The sequence below is a fragment of the Mytilus edulis genome, chromosome 7 (genome assembly GCF_963676685.1).
Source record: "Mytilus edulis chromosome 7, xbMytEdul2.2, whole genome shotgun sequence".
In the NCBI taxonomy this organism is placed as follows: domain Eukaryota; kingdom Metazoa; phylum Mollusca; class Bivalvia; order Mytilida; family Mytilidae; genus Mytilus; species Mytilus edulis.
In genome coordinates, this window is record NC_092350.1 from 38036648 (window position 1) to 38053593 (window position 16946).

The window sequence follows — 16946 nt, forward strand, 5'->3', positions numbered from 1 at the left end:
GCTAGCCTTTTAAAACCTAACTGATGGTCTGGTTCAAATTAAGGTATATTTATGTAATGTTTGCCACTGGTTAATAAGCTTCCATCAAACAAAGAGTCCTGCTCACCAACTAGTAATCTCTCAAGTAACTTACGACACACTCTGCTCATGACATTACTATTGTAACAACTCTTTAAAGGGTATGCTAGTTGCCTGCTTATGTAGCAAGGCTAAATTTGTGTCCCTATACCAACCATACCTAATTGGCCAGTGGCTGTTCAAATAGTTGCCCTTCATCTTGTTATTCCTTAACTGCCAAAACCTAGATTGTATTTATCTTTAATTTGCTCTTGTCCTGAACATGCATGAACTATTTGCAACTGGATGTAAAACAACAATCAATAAACCAATCAAGCAATCTTCGTGAAATAGAATCTTGATGTCTTTTTATTATTTGTGTCATTGGGTTGCTGCCTCATTGGCATATACAAGGGAAGTAATGCCCTTTAACGTCAGGCGTCAAACAGTCATCTTTTGCTACCGTTAGCATCAAATTGATTAATATTTTACCATGATTCATCAAAATATCCTTATTGTGATTCATCAGAGGTCTCAAATAATTATCGTTACCGTCATTTTTGGAAAAAAATTAATGTGATTTTTTCCGTTATTCTTCATAAAGGTACCCACATTACGACCCTCATATACTAACACCTCCTTTCATTGTTTCTAAGTCTTAAGTTTTTCTATGTAATGTTAAGGGCTATAAAAACAAACTATAAATATGACAATAAAATTTAATATCAATGACAAAGTTTTAACAAGTTTACATTAGAAGTAGGCACACAACTAGCTCAAGCCTCTTATTTGATTTAGAACACAAGTTGACAGCAATTTTTTTTTACAAAGCCTAAACCTGAAAAACATTTATATCAATATTATTATTTATTACTTCCAACTTTCTGATCAATGACCTCATTACATTCTACTATTCTGAAATATTTCCATGAAGTATATTTTGATTCTAAATTTGTATTTTGATTTTTTTTACAAAATGAAAACATTTTTATGTACTATGATTATAGGTGAAGAGAATGCAGTGCTAAGCAAAACACTTATGGAATGAATATGTATGGAATGATTTTATACACAAAATGTTTACAAAAATATACAATTGTTCAAAATAAATTATACGAAATATGCATATGGCAAAAAAATTATTCTTTTTGGAATGTTGGTGTTTTAAAATCACAGGAATGTTTTAAAAGAATCATCCATGAAATACAAAATCAAAGTCCTGACAAATTTATTTTTTAAACAAAAATTGATTATTTTTATTTTTCATTTTATTTACCCTTAATTTTTTTAATCTAATTTTTATGTTCATCCTCTTTTAGCAAAACTTCATTTCACTATATAAAAATTTTAAAATATTGTTTTTACAACTTTTTCATTGATTCTTAATTGTAAAAAAATGTAACAAAATATTATTAAAAAAACTAGTAAATTAAAGTTGCCAATAGGTACTTTTATCTAATTCAATATAAAAATGTTCTAGTATTCAATAACAAAAATGTTTAAAACAAATACAAAACCAATGAATATGTATGACTATATTCTCATACGTTGCAATCTCTTTGGCTTATGCAGAGTATATACAATGCAAAATGATTATGCAAATTGTAATTATGACAACTTATGAATATTTATAAATGAATTCAACTATATATCTTTGTAATTATTCCACAATTTGCATAAATATTGTGTAAATGTTTTTTTTTTTGCTTTAGCCATTTTTCTAAACAGAGTATTCATATAGAACAAAGCTATTCTAGAGTATTGTAAAGAAATATTTTTTTAATTGTTCATTTTTTAATATCTTTGCATAGTTCATATAATGTTAAAACCTTATAAAATATCTCTGTTTTAATCTCACCTTTTTAAGAGTAATTTCATCAATCAAAATAAAAAGAGCAACTTTGTGACTTCTCGATTCAAAAGCATCCAGTAAACATAGAAGTTTTTTGTTTGTTATTTGAGGGGGAGAGGGTAGGAGTTGCCCTGATCCTGAAATCCTGGGCTTAAAAAACATGAAATCTCAAGGTCCAGAATTTAAATAAATTTAAATCCTGACATCCTGAAATTTCAAAGAAGAATTCCAGGATCCCAAAAGGGTTAACCCTGAAATCCCGATCTTAAATCCCCCCTCTTATTTTGAAGGAGAAACAGATTTTTTAAGCCAATATAAGCTTAATTAGTGCAAGCCTCAATATATCTATAATTTATTTCATGACTGAAGCAAAATCATTTTTTATTCACTTTTCAAAATAAATTGTCAAAAAGACATCCATGTATACTGTCAAAACTTAGTTTCTTGGAGTATAAAACAAATCTTACAATGTCTTCGTAATATCTAGGCATAAGAATCTCAATTTTCTGGAGTAATGACAAATCTGTCAGATCTTCAATACACAAACTTTGATTATTTCTTGTGTTAACAAAGATTTAATATCAATTATTTAACCAATCTCAGTTGTGAATACATAGAAAAAATGGTATTATGAAATATTCTTGAAAACTAAAATCTCACATTGTGCTGAGTAATATTTATATTTTACGCTCCGAAAATTATTAACATGAAAAAATAAATACAAAAAGATAAAAGCTATTTACAATAAAAATACTGAATAAAAATGGATGAACAAACAAATAAAGCAATGCATAAACTACACAGTGATAATAAAATCTGAAATAAAGTCTTCAAAAGCTAAAACTGCCTTGTAAGCTAATAGGGTGATTTATCATAGTGACCAAGCCATTATAAACATAGCCATCATATATCATATTGTCATTTCTTATGTTCAGCCATTTAAAGCTGATGCGGCGTTATCATCTAAATGACAATGAGTAGACTCAATAACAATTTTCGAAGAATCATGAAATGTTTACAAAAACTGATGAGAACAATTTATATATACAACTTGATATATAGCACTTGATGTAATACAAAATTACAATAAAATAAAGTATTGCATAAAAAATCCATAAACAACCACACATCATAAACAAATTACCAGTCTTAGACTGATATAACTGTATAACAATTGTATGAGAATAACTCATAAATAAAAACACAAATTGAGAAGACAAATTTAAGCAACAGGTATCTCTAATTCAATGGGAAATATCCCATATGATCTAACCCGAATAATTCAGTCGTTATATTCCGCTGATCTACGCTGGCTCGTGTGGAAGGAAATCGGACACGGAGAGGGATTGAATTATTCAAGTTACATATGATCAGGAGTACAATAATTCAGTTTCAGAAACTAGAGGATTATGGGTAATTTCAAATTCAGTAAACTGAAATGATGACAATGTTGCTCCATTGGTTGGATACTCATTGTTTATGACATTTTTATCCAATCAAATTTTGGTTTATTCTTTTTAATTTATTACAATGAATGGATTTGATTTTGAAATGGCTGATGATCAAATAGAAGAAAACAATGATGAACATTATTTATATGAAGTAACAGTACCCTAAAACTACCTTACATAAAAGTAAGAGGAAAAAAATATGTTACTTTATAAAGTTATTTTGTACCCTGTTTAAAATGTTTCTAAATGAAGACATAATTGGTACACTGAGGAAGATGAATACTTTTCGAAAGATAAATTATAGCAATGATATTTTAGTTTCAGCTTAACAGATTCATGAACCTAGACTTTTGTAGTAATGTATATTTTGCACAATTATGTAATTATTTTTAACAATACCAGCATTGAAGTAGCCATTTAGCAACATCTAAACTGCACTATTTGGATTGCCAATACTATGCAAGTGTTTTTAATTGGACATACAATACTCCTTGATCATAAAATTTCATCACTATCTTAATGTAAAACTAAATCTGCATTTACGACCATACTGTATTTTTCTTAAAGCTAAAAAAAATGGAACTGAATGCTCCTGATCATAGACAGACAAGATAAATGTCAATCGACTGTTAACTAAAATTGACACCTACATCTGTTTTGAAACAGGTAATAAAGCACAATATAAATACCATGATTTATTCATAACAATAATATACAGCTGATCTTAACCAATGTCAATCCATACAATAATAAATAATTTCACAAATAGATGAAGGGGAGGGGGTGTTATAAAATAACAAAGTACCGAAAATTTTAAATTTTACATAAGAATTCGATATGAAACTCTAAACTCTTGTCAAAAAATCATTATGCTCTTTACCACTAGTAAATGTATTTCTTAAAACTCTAACAATATAATTTTGTATTAAATTCAAATCTTCTAACTTAAGGCAACATAATCCAGAAGCTAAGATTATAAAGCAAAAAAACAAAAAACATCACATATTGCATTTAAAACAATAAAGAAATTCTATGAACAAGTAGTAAAAGTCTAAAAAGTCATTATCTAAATTCACACAAATTTGATATAATCTTCGATCTGTCACCATTTTCCCCTTAGTACATCATTGTGCTGATATTATCGTCTAGCTTCTGTGTTCTTGTGTAGACATTATCATCCAGCATCTGTGTTCTTAGTCTCTTAGAACAATCTCATTTCTTGCTAGGACAAGAATCTTTATTACACTCTCGAACAAACCTTATATGGTGTTCATGAAACTGTCCAAGTCTTTCTGTGGGTAATGAACATACATTTGCAGTTCCCTGTGAAAAAAAAAGTTGATGAGAAATATTACTCAGTTATCTCCCTTAACCCATATGTGAAAATCATTAACCAAAAAGAACTGCTGTTTGTTATTTATTATTAACAGCTATGTAACTACTACAATGAACATTTTACTTAGCACCAACTGTGTTGTGAATTTCCAGTTATGTTCCAAGTATGGACACTACATTCAAGCTGGATAGAGCTCTGAATTTGGATTGTGATTAAATAGTTGACACAGCATAGGTTTCTGACACAGAATGAATGTGGTCTAATGATCTTAATTTTTGTTGTTGCTTTTGAGCAATTCACTATGCTGTTGAATATTAATCCTCTCAAAAAAAAAATATTTGAAGAAATTTTCTTTTTAATTTCTGAAATCTGAAATGAGAAAAATTGAACCCCCCGCAATTTTTTTTCACCTGCTCCTTTCCCTTATTCCAAAAGTGATCTCAATTCAAATATTAAAATTTCTAATGGAGTTTGCAACAATAACTACTCATTTAAATACATCATAAAATATTAAAATGTATAATGTCATACAGTCATGGTTAAAATTAATATTAATTAATAGTAACTTCTAAAAAAATAAATGGGGAATGTGTCCAATGGGACACAGCTGGTAAAGTGAATACTGCATTGTATAGTGTATATAGCATTGATTTAAGTTGATTCAACTACTGTTCCGGACAAAGAAATATAACTCCTATTTTCAAAGAAGATTTCATAAAGCATTGGTTTTAGGTGATTCAACAACCATTCTGGACAATTTGTTGTCTTGAAACTACAAAAATGCTTGCTTTTGACCCCTTTTTGGCCCTTTATTCCTAGACTGTTTGCCCCATAACCCACAAAATATATCCCAACCTTCTACTTATGGTATTAAACATTGTGGTACAATTTCAGAAAATTTGAATACACAACTTTTTGTCCTGACACTAGATACATGCTTGTTTTGGGCCCCTTTGGGCCCCTAATTCCTAACCCTTAGGGACCATAACCCCCCAAGCTTCCTTTTGTGGTTATAAACATTGTTTTAAAATTTTATTGATTTCTATTAACTTATACTAAAGTTATTATCCAGAAACCATTCATCTTTGGACGATGTTGACGACGACGCCGCTGCCGACGTGATACCAATATTCGACCGTAAAATTTTTTGCGGTCGTATAAAAATAAAGAGATGTGGTAATTTCAAGTGAATTTAAGCAACTATATTTCCTTTTAGGCATTCAACAATGAACAAAACCAATAAGTAGCTATAGAAGACCCCAGCACGATAATGTATTTTTCATCATCCTTCCCTACGCCTTTATCACCCTGCACAGTCGCTGCATAATTCTCATATCACGTTTTCAGACGATAGAAGGTATTATCAGTGATGTAACAATGTGAGAGAAGTTGTCAGCAACATCACAATATGAGAGGAGATGTTACCAAGCTTGCTTTCATCAAGCTTCAAACTATCTAACGGAGGGGAAAAAAGACTAGTAATAGAATGATAACTAGATAATCAGGTTTTTTATGATATCAATGTGTAGAAAAGCTGATAATTTATAATAATAACATACCTTTTCAGCAATTCTATATATATAATCACTGGCAAAGAATTGTGTTACAGGTACACTCCACTGAAATTTCAAAAAACCAACATTATTATGAAAGAACAAGGTTTGAATGTCCTAAAATTTACATTATTTAATCAATTAAATCATGTTATTGTTTCTCAACAACATATTTCATACAGAATGTGAAGAATAGTTAGAGTTTATTAATATATCATTTTGAACGAGTTCATAGGTAGTTTCAAATTAGTGAATATCTGTTAACCTGTCTCCACTTCCCGTCACCAGGTAAGCTAAATTCATGACAGGATCACTACTTGTAGATCTGCTATTTTTTTTTTAAATACAATACAGTGTTCTCTTTTGGAAAGCTTGTGCAATATACAAATCAGGCGGATATATTCACATATAACCCTATGATGACTCAATATTTAATGGCAGCTAATTAGCAACTAATTGCTAAAGATTTTGATATACATTTTGTTGTTATTATAAATGACTTAGCTTTATAAATATAACCTTCAGATCAGTTTCATATTCAAAATCTTTCTTTTCTTTAAACTTATCACAGATTTTTTTACAATAGAGAATATTTGTAAGATAGTACAACATGAAACAAGACTTACCTGATGAGGTTGTATATAATGCAGATCGTTATAATTCAGATTTCTATCACAATTTTGACGTGTTTTGGTATGACACAAAGTCACATTAACATCTGATGATACTCTAAAAAAACAAAATTTAACAAAATATATATTTTTGGTTTTTTCCCCAACATAAAAAAAAAAAAATATTAACAACACAAATGTTTGCACAGATATAAAAAAAATTGTAAGGGTTCCGCTGAACCAAGTGTCTAACCTACTTATGCTGTTAATTGCAGGCTCAACAAAAATGAGGGAAAAAAATCAATAAATATTCCTCTCTTTACTATCTTTTGATTGCAAGAAGCTTCTGTCCAAGTTTGTTAAAAAAAATCCAGGATAGTTTATGAATCTAATAAATGTTTTAGAAACTAATTGCTGACTGTATGTAATGTTAACTGGAAGAAAAAATAAATCCATTCATAAGTAAAATACTGATAAACAGGTACAAAATTTTAACAAAATTTCCTTTTAGATATTAGATTTTTATCATAAACAAGCTTTTGTCCCAGTTAGGTACATATCCAGGATTGTTTAAGAAAGTTATTAAAATTTAAAAACTTTAACCACAGAGTGAATGTATTGTTTCCTGGCAGATAAACTAAGTCCTTTTATAAGTAAAATACAGAAAAACAGGAATTTTATTTTTACAAAATTTACTTCTTGATACTATCTTACAATCATAAATAAGCTTCTGTACAGGTTTGGTAGAAATCCAGGATAGTTTAAGAGCCTTATTAAAATTTCAAAAACTTCAACAACAGAGTGAATATTTGTGGACGCTGCTGCTGCCGCCAACGACAGGATGTAGGATCACTATGTCTCGCTTTTTCAACTAAAGTGGAAACCTCAACAAAAATCTGAATTAAACCCACTTCTATTTCATCTGGAAATGAAGAATAGGAGTAAGATTTATTTATCTTCCAGAGATTGATAGAGGCTTAATATCCAGTGGAAAATATTTCATCAATTTAAAGATTTTATAGTTTTATATCAATTATATTTTAACACAGGGATTGCATTAATCTTAAGCTGATACAATTTCTTTCCCAGAAAAGATATAGAATAATAATTGTTTTTTACATTTAACACTTTTTTATACATCAATTTGTGGCACAGTGACACAGGGGAGGTAATCCTCTATCGTATACAATTAATTAGATTATACTCCATCAATAGTTCCTTCATACTCAATTCATATATACAAAAAATAATTATATCAACATTTCTATTCTAAGATGTTTGATGGACTGAAATGGCCTGAGAAAAAGACAAATAATTTGGACAACCCATCTCCATTGGTATAACTGACACATAGAAAGAAAAAAATGTTTAAGGCAGCAGAATATTCAGATCAGCTTGTGGAAATTCAGAAATTATTGCATCGTTTTTTTTAAATTTCTAAAAAATGTGACTGGGTTATAAAAGCAATAATTTAAACTCGCTTTTTTATTATTTTTTTTAAATGAAAAAAGCAGAAATTTCCTCAATATTGCAAAAATCAAAATCACAATTTAGTCTAACTTGACAAAATTGCAATAATAATAGCATACAATAATTTCGGAATTTACAGTAGTAATACATTACTGATAATGATAACCAGTATGATCTTTCAAATAAAAAGGAATTAGACAAGACTAAATTACCATCTCACTGGTCAAACATTTTGGTCTCTTGTAGAGAATTGTCTCATTGGCAATCATACCACAACTGTTTTATAAGTGACCCTAGGATACCTTGCTGGTCATACATTTTTAACTATGTAAACTTTTTGTCCTTTATTTCAACTTACCCAAATGATAGAGTAAAGGATGTTCTTATGTCCCAAAACATACTATATATAACCATGTAAGTTTTATTGTAAGCTGTACAGGGATTAGCAATGTCTGTGTCACAATACGTCTCATCTACTGTTGCTAAGGTTTTGTTTAATAGACTGACAGTTATCTCTGCATGAAGGTTAACTGAAATAAATAAGAAACATATTATCAATTCCTAAAGGTAATTTCTAATGAAGGAGTTTGAATTCATTGGTCATATTTTGCCTTAACAGGGCCTTTCACAGCTTACTGGGATAGCCAAGTATTGTAAATTTTGTTTGCAAAATAACTTTAAATAATTTTGCCAAGATCTTTTTTTGTGATACTTTTTCATATCATGAAACTCGACTGAGAAAAAAACATAGAATAGGAACAAAACAATGTCATAGGTATTGGTCATTTATGTTACTTTGGAAATTAGCAATTATCAATACTTTTTGAAACTAGTGGATGTTTAACAGCTTCAGCTGAGATTGCAGCGGAAATATACCATCTAATTTAGTGGATGTTTCACAGCTTCAGCTGAGATTGCAGCGGAAATATACCATCTAATTTGAAAACATTCGATAATCTGTAGTACAAATGTATATTAATTTTCAAGGATTTTGTTTGAATAGTCCACAAATTCAAAAGTTCAACTAAAATAAGTTTCTATAGGCTTCTATGCAACCATGACCATGACAAAACCATGAAATCAAATATCCACAAAGAAACATTTTGTCGTCAATCCATTAAAATTGGTATCCACTAAAATAAAGAAATAAATATTAATATAAATGCCATCAGCCCTTACCCTCATGTCTCTTCTTCCTTCTGTTCCTGATCAATGTGTTTTGTATCTCGTTAGTATTTACGTTGCCAACGTTACTGTATTGTGGTCCATTAGAGTTGTTTATAACTACAATGATGTTATTATCATTTGGTTTCTTGGTCTGAAATTCACAATTTCTAGGTTATTAAATAAATTTTGTATTAATCTCCAACCAAAATATCGGTATATTTTTTTTTTCAAGTGTTAAATCATTTTATACAATTTATAATCTGTATATATTAAAACATGTATAAGTGATTGCCATTATTAAGATTTGTTCCATGTATTAAAATCAAATTCTGTGAAAGTTTATTTTTATAGAGTATCTGAGTAAAACATGGATTTTAATATGTTTCCTATTGCTCAATCCATGTAAGGTTTGTGATTTATTGCTAAATCTATGTATAATACTTCTGAACTTCTGTTAGTCTTTCTTCAACCTGTAAATTTTGACTGTCGAATTTAATAAAAATTTTAAAAAATCCCCCCCCCCCCCCCTTCGTTAAATACATACTGTAGTTTTTTCCTCCCCAGGAAGTTCATTAGTCTCCTCCTTTGAGTTGTTCATCTCTGTATGGTTATTATCAACTACTGTAAAAAAGTATATTTATTAGTATGATGTTATCATCTACTGCTAGGGGTGTTTAAAGACCTTGCCGCACAGTCCTTATTTTTTATCACATTTATTTTAAGACTTCTTACTGATCATTTAATAAACAAATGGATCAATACTAAACCTCTTGCGACTGGTTATTGATGGATGATTCCAAAACTCAGTGGATTAAAAACTCATGGTATCAAAAAGCAGGATGTATTATTAAACTGACTAGCAAATCTGAAAATTCCTTTACATAGTGCAACTTATCATAATAATATTCAAGACCAAAATATCTAAAACATTGTAGTATTATTTCTTAATAAGAGAGCTGAGAATCATAACAAATTACTAAAAGTATTGTTGAACAAGGAATTGTGGATTATTTATTAGTGGTCAAAAATAATTTTACAACTTGTTTTGTAAGCTCATTATTTGTATGGGTATTATGTATAAGGTGACTTATAGAAAAAAGGCAATAGTCCTTTATAGCTTGCTGTTTGGTGTGATTCAAGGCTCGGTGTTGAGGGTCGTACTTTGACATAGGCTATAATGGTTTACTTTTACAAATTGTGACTTAGATGGAGAGTTGTCTCATTGGCACTCATACTACATCTTCTTAAATTTATTGACAAATTACTGATACTTACTTATATAAGGCGGTTGGTTATTTTGTGGCTGAATGACGATTTGTGGAGTGACGTCTGGATAAGGCCAACCTCCTTCATCGTCCCGATAAGGTGGTGGACAACAGAAACATTCACCAGGTTCATGTGGTATCACAGGCAATCCCCCAGAAGTCCCTGCAAATAGAAATATAAGAAAAAATCATTTTTATTTTCATCTGGTGCAAAATTGATTTGTGCTTATTTCACCCCTTTACCATTTTCAGAAAGTTCAAATAAAACTCATTAATTTCAAAATGAACTTGAAAGAATTTCAAATAGAACTCTCAATTTCTGTAAAAGACTAACAAATTCCAAATATATTTCATAAATTCTTTTTAATTTTACTATTTATTCATTATTATTCATGGTGTAATAAATATCATATCTCCACACCAGGCATCAGCTGGCCCCTTAGATGTTAACTTACTAGTTGTGGTGGTAGTTTTTATAGATGTTGAATGCAGTATAGGTTGTGTGATAGGTGACAACGTTGTCGTAGATAGTGAATGATTTCTTCCTCCAGCATGTAATCTGAAACAGAAATTGAGATGAAATTGGTCTCTTTATAAATGGACCTAGAATGTCATATTACTTAATTTTGTAATTACAATGTATTATGATTTATGGAATTTAACAAAAATCTTGTACCCAATCAATCATACACTTTGATAATACATGTATTATTATACAAAAGGTATGAGGATGTTGCAGTGTAGAAAGAACTTCATATATAATCAGAAATTCAGGACTTTGACCCACAATGGTTTACTTTTACAAATTGTGACTTTGATGGAGAGTTGTTTCATTGGCACTCATAACACGTCTTCTTATATCTATCTAACAAACTTATGTTATAGTTGTCTTTGAGTTATAAAAAAAACATAATGTTAAAACAATTGTGTCCTGAAAAATCAACCTTTTCTTGAGTCAGAAAAGAAACAAGACCACAGTGTCTACACAAACAAATAGAATAGCAAAGTGTTTGTTTAATAGTTTGTTTCTAAAAACTAGAGGCTCTAAAGAGCGTGTCGCTCACCTTGGTCTTGTGCATATTAAATAATGGACACGGATAAATTCATGACATAATTGTGTTTTGGTGATAGTGATGTGTTTGTAGATTTTACTTTACTGAACATTCTTGTTGCTACAATTATCTCTGTCTATAATGAACTTGGTCCAGTAATTACAGTGGAAAATATTTTCTACAAATTTACAAAAATTTATGAAAAATGTTAAAAATTAACTATAAAGGGCAATAACTCCTTAAGGGGTCAATTGACTATTTTGGTCATGTAAACTTATTTGTAAACCTTATTTTGCTGAACGTTATTGCTGTATACAGTTTATCTCTATCTATAATAATATTCAAGATAATAACAAAAAACGGCAAAATTTCCTTAAAATTACCAATTCAGGACAGTAACCTAACAACGGGTTGTCCGATCCATGTGAAAACATCAGGGCAGATAGATCTTGACCTGATAAACAATTAAACCCTGTCAGATTTTCTCTTAATGCTTCTGATTTTGAGTTATAAGCCAAAGACTGCATTTTACCCCTATGTTCTACTATTATCCGTGGCAGCCATTTTGGTTGATTGGCCAGGTCACGCCACACATTTTTTAAACAAATTACCACAATGATGATTGTGGCAAAGTTTAGTTTAATTTGGCCCAGTAGTTTCAGAAAAGAAGATTTTTGTAAAAGATTACTAAGATTTACGAAAAAATGGTTAAAAATTTACTATAAAGGGCAATAACTCCTTCAGGGGTCAACTGACCATTTTGGTCATGCTGACTTATTTGTAAATCTTACTTTGCTGAACATTATTGCTGTTTACAGTTTATCTCTATCTATAATAATATTCAAGATAATAACCAAAAACAGCAAAATTTCCTTAAAATTACCAATTCAGGGGCAGCAACCCAACAACAAGTTGTCCGATTCATCTGAAAATTTCAGGACAGATAGATCTTGACCTGATAAACACTTTTACCGCTTGTCAGATTTGCTCTAAATGCTTTGGTTTTTGAGTTATAAGCCAAAAACTGCATTTTACCCCTATGTTCTATTTTTAGCCATGGTGGCCATCTTGGTTGGTTGGCCGGGTCACGCCACACATTTTTTAAACTAGATATCCCAAAGATAATTGTGGCCAAGTTTGGATTAATTTGGCCCAGTAGTTTCAGAGGAGAAGATTTTTGTAAAAGATTACTAAGATTTACGAAAAAAGGTTAAAAATTGACTATAAAGGTCAATAACTCCTAAAGGGGTCAACTGACCATTTTGGTCATGTTGACTTATTTGTAAATTTTACTTTGCTGAACATTATTGCTGTTTACAGTTTATCTCTATCTATAATAATATTCAAGATAATAGCCAAAAACAGCAAAAATTCCCTAAAATTACCAGTTCAGGGGCAACAACCCAATAACGGGTTGTCCGATTCATCTGAAATTCGAGGGCAGATAGATCTTGACCTGATAAACAATTTTACCCCATGTCAGATTTGCTCTAAATGCTTTGGTTTTTGAGTTATAAGCCAAAAACTGCATTTTACCCCTATGTTCTATTTTTAGCCATGGCGGCCATCTTGGTTGGTTGGCCGGGTCACGCCACACATTTTTTAAACTAGATACCCCAATGATGATTGTGGCCAAGTTTGGTTTAATTTGGCCCAGTAGTTTCAGAGGAGAAGATTTTTGTAAAAGATTACTAAGATTTACGAAAAAAGGTTAAAAATTGACTATAAAGGTCAATAACTCCTAAAGGGGTCAACTGACCATTTTGGTCATGTTGACTTATTTGTAAATTTTACTTTGCTGAACATTATTGCTGTTTACAGTTTATCTCTATCTATAATAATATTCAAGATAATAGCCAAAAACAGCAAAAATTCCCTAAAATTACCAGTTCAGGGGCAGCAACCCAATAACGGGTTGTCGGATTCATCTGAAAATTCGAGGGCAGATAGATCTTGACCTGATTAACAATTTTACCTAAGTCAGATTTGCTCTAAATGCTTTGGTTTTTGAGTTATAAGCCAAAAACTGCATTTTACCCCTATGTTCTATTTTTAGCCATGGCGGCCATCTTGGTTGGTTGGGCGGGTCACGCCACACATTTTTCAAACTAGATACCCCAATGATGATTGTGGCCAAGTTTGGTTTAATTTGGCCCAGTAGTTTCAGAGGAGAAGATTTTTGTAAAAGTTAATGACGCCGGACGACGCCGGACGACGACGCCGGACACCGGACGCCAAGTGATGGGAAAAGCTCACTTGGTCCTTCGGGCCAGGTGAGCTAAAAAGACTATTTTGTATTTCAGAGAAGCTCATAAAAACCACAGAAAACTGTTATTGGTGTTTGAAATTTTAAGTATTTATTACAATGTATTCAATACATGAATTCCTTTCACAAATCACAAAATCAAAAGCTAAAACACATCAAACAAATGGAAAACAACTGTCATATTCCTGACTTGGTACAAGCATTATTTTCCTTATGTAGAATTTCTTTTCCCACTACATACTTACTTTTACTTTAATTCTACATATGGGGTCCGTCGGATAGAAATAGACCTAATTGCAAGTGAATATCAATATATCTATTATCCTATTTCATCTTGAAATAAATCTCTATCAAAAGTCTGTAACTGTTTGAAAATTTAGTTGTTAAAACGACCCTTTAAAACTGACTAAAATGCATCTTTTATTTCATAGTTGAATGTTCTTTAAACCAATCAAAGTTGTTTACATGTACATGTGAATGTTCCTTAAACCAATCAAAGTTGTTTACATGTACATGTGAATGTACCTTAAACCAATCAAAGTTGTATACATGGACATGTGAATGTTCCTTAAACCAATCAAAGTTGTATACATGGACATGTGAATGTACCTTAAACCAATCAAACTGGTATACATGGACATGTGAATGTGCCTTTAACCAATCAAAGTTGTATACATGTACATGTGAATGTTCCTTAAACCAATCAAAGTTGTATACATGTACATGTGAATGTACCTTAAACCAATCAAAGTTGTATACATGTACATGTGAATGTGCCTTTAACCAATCAAAGTTGTATACATGTACATGTGAATGTTCCTTAAACCAATCAAAGTTGTATACATGTACATGTGAATGTACCTTAAACCAATCAAAGTTGTATACATGTACATGTGAATGTTCCTTAAACCAATCAAAGTTGTATACATGGACATGTGAATGTTCCTTAAACCAATCAAAGTTGTATACATGTATATGTGAATGTGCCTTAAACCAATCAAAGTTGTATACATGTACATGTGAATGTACCTTAAACCAATCAAAGTTGTATACATGTACATGTGAATGTACCTTAAACCAATCAAAGTTGTATACATGTACATGTGAATGTACCTTAAACCAATCAAAGTTGTATACATGGACATGTGAATGTTCCTTAAACCAATCAAAGTTGTATACATGTATATGTGAATGTGCCTTTAACCAATCAAAGTTGTATACATGTACATGTGAATGTGCCTTAAACCAATCAAAGTTGTATACATGTACATGTGAATGTGCCTTAAGGTAGCACAATACAAAGATTTTATAACTCCAACTCCCAAGTTTTAAAATGCTGTAACTTTCTTAATAATGCTTGAAAATTTATAAAAGTGGTAGTTTTGGATAGCTAACAGATTTATAACTCTTTCAAATAAATGCAATGTTAGTATTATGCAACAATTATATAACCAATTATAATGTTAACTGTGTCTAAAATATTTTCCAGCAAATTTCCACTTTCAAATGAAATTAGCTTCTGCATAAGTATCCCTAGAGGGTTGATTTTATGATATGTTGTTCCTATTGCCATTATCTACAAAAGGGTGTCTCAGATTTCAGATAGAATGTATAGAACAAATTTTACACCTAATCAAACATTATCTTCTTTTATGTGGTTAGGATGTTTACACTAATTAGAGATTTATGAGAGAATGGAATACCATAAGGTCAATTTGAGACACCCTTTTGAAGCCCATGATGTGTTGATTAAGATTTCGTTAAAATTTTCTGTATAGTTAAAGAGATGATGGAGCTAAATTCATTCAAGTAAACTGACCTAGATTTTGCCACTAATTACATAATAATTGATTACATAATGATTGCATAATAAACATATTGCAACCATTTAAAAGATTAATCTTTTATCTATCAATATATACCTCTTTTATTATTTTCTATGCATTCATAAGAAAGTTACAGCATTTTAAAGGTTAGTGATTGGAAGTAAAAAAATCTTTGTATTGTGCTACCTTAAACCAATCAAAGTTGTATACATGTACATGTGAATGTGCACTTGCGTAAGGTGGATTTCTACCTGAAGCAGCTCATATATATTCTGTGTTATAGACTTACTGTGACTTAGCATTATTAACGGAGGGAGAACTACTTGTTGTATCTTGTGAATCTTTATGTCTCTCCAATATATATAATACAGTTATTGCTACAAGACTGAAATGGAAAGTTCATAGGTTTTAATGATTGGTGTTTCATACAGAAAACATGAAAGATAAAAAATGCCACAATTTACACATTATTCAAGGACTAATAAATACGAATTAAAGGTAAATAATCAAAAGACGCATTATTTACGAGTCAAAACTTCTATGTATAAATAGCACAGTCATAGGAAGCACATTTGATTTTCAATGTTATGAATATTTCTTTACATATTTTTTCAGATTTATATCATTCATATTTCTTATGACAACTAATAGGTTACATACTGTACATTCAGAAACTATTGTGATGTTTTTATTATTGCAAAAAATTCCACAGAGTTTATAATCGCAATAATTTCAACTCGAATTTTGATTTTTTTTATATGAATTAGCACCTGAGATCACCCCTAATTTTTAGTGGGGTTCATGTTGCTTAGTCTTTAGTTTTCTATGTTGTGTCTTGTGTACTATTATTTGTCTTTTTCTTTTTTAGCCATGGCATTGTCAATTTATTTTCAATCTATGAGTTTGAAGTCTGGTATCTTTTGCCCCTCTTTTTTAAACAGGATTTTTCTCCATATTGCGAAAAATTTAAATCACATTTTGGTCCCAATAGACAAAATCAAAATAATTAATGCACACAATAATTCTGAATTTACACTACT

General features: G+C 30.5%; 1 protein-coding gene across 11 annotated transcripts in view; it reads right to left on the reverse strand.

Annotated features, from left to right (window-relative positions):
• Positions 1–762: 762 nt before the first annotated feature.
• LOC139482659 (myelin regulatory factor-like) overlaps positions 763–16946 on the reverse strand; it is a 109350-nt gene continuing 93166 nt past the window's right edge. For 10 of the 11 annotated variants that reach the window (XM_071266656.1, XM_071266661.1, XM_071266660.1 and 7 more), the window contains 9 exons: positions 16196–16291; positions 11218–11321; positions 10773–10925; positions 10042–10118; positions 9510–9648; positions 8689–8860; positions 6876–6978; positions 6256–6315; positions 763–4683 (listed from right to left, as the gene is read on the reverse strand). In XM_071266656.1, the coding sequence (XP_071122757.1) occupies positions 4573–4683; positions 6256–6315; positions 6876–6978; positions 8689–8860; positions 9510–9648; positions 10042–10118; positions 10773–10925; positions 11218–11321; positions 16196–16291 (1015 nt within the window). In that variant the 3' untranslated portion in view covers positions 763–4572. The remainder of the gene's footprint in view (positions 4684–6255; positions 6316–6875; positions 6979–8688; positions 8861–9509; positions 9649–10041; positions 10119–10772; positions 10926–11217; positions 11322–16195; positions 16292–16946) is intronic. The other variant, XM_071266655.1, reaches the window with a different exon arrangement.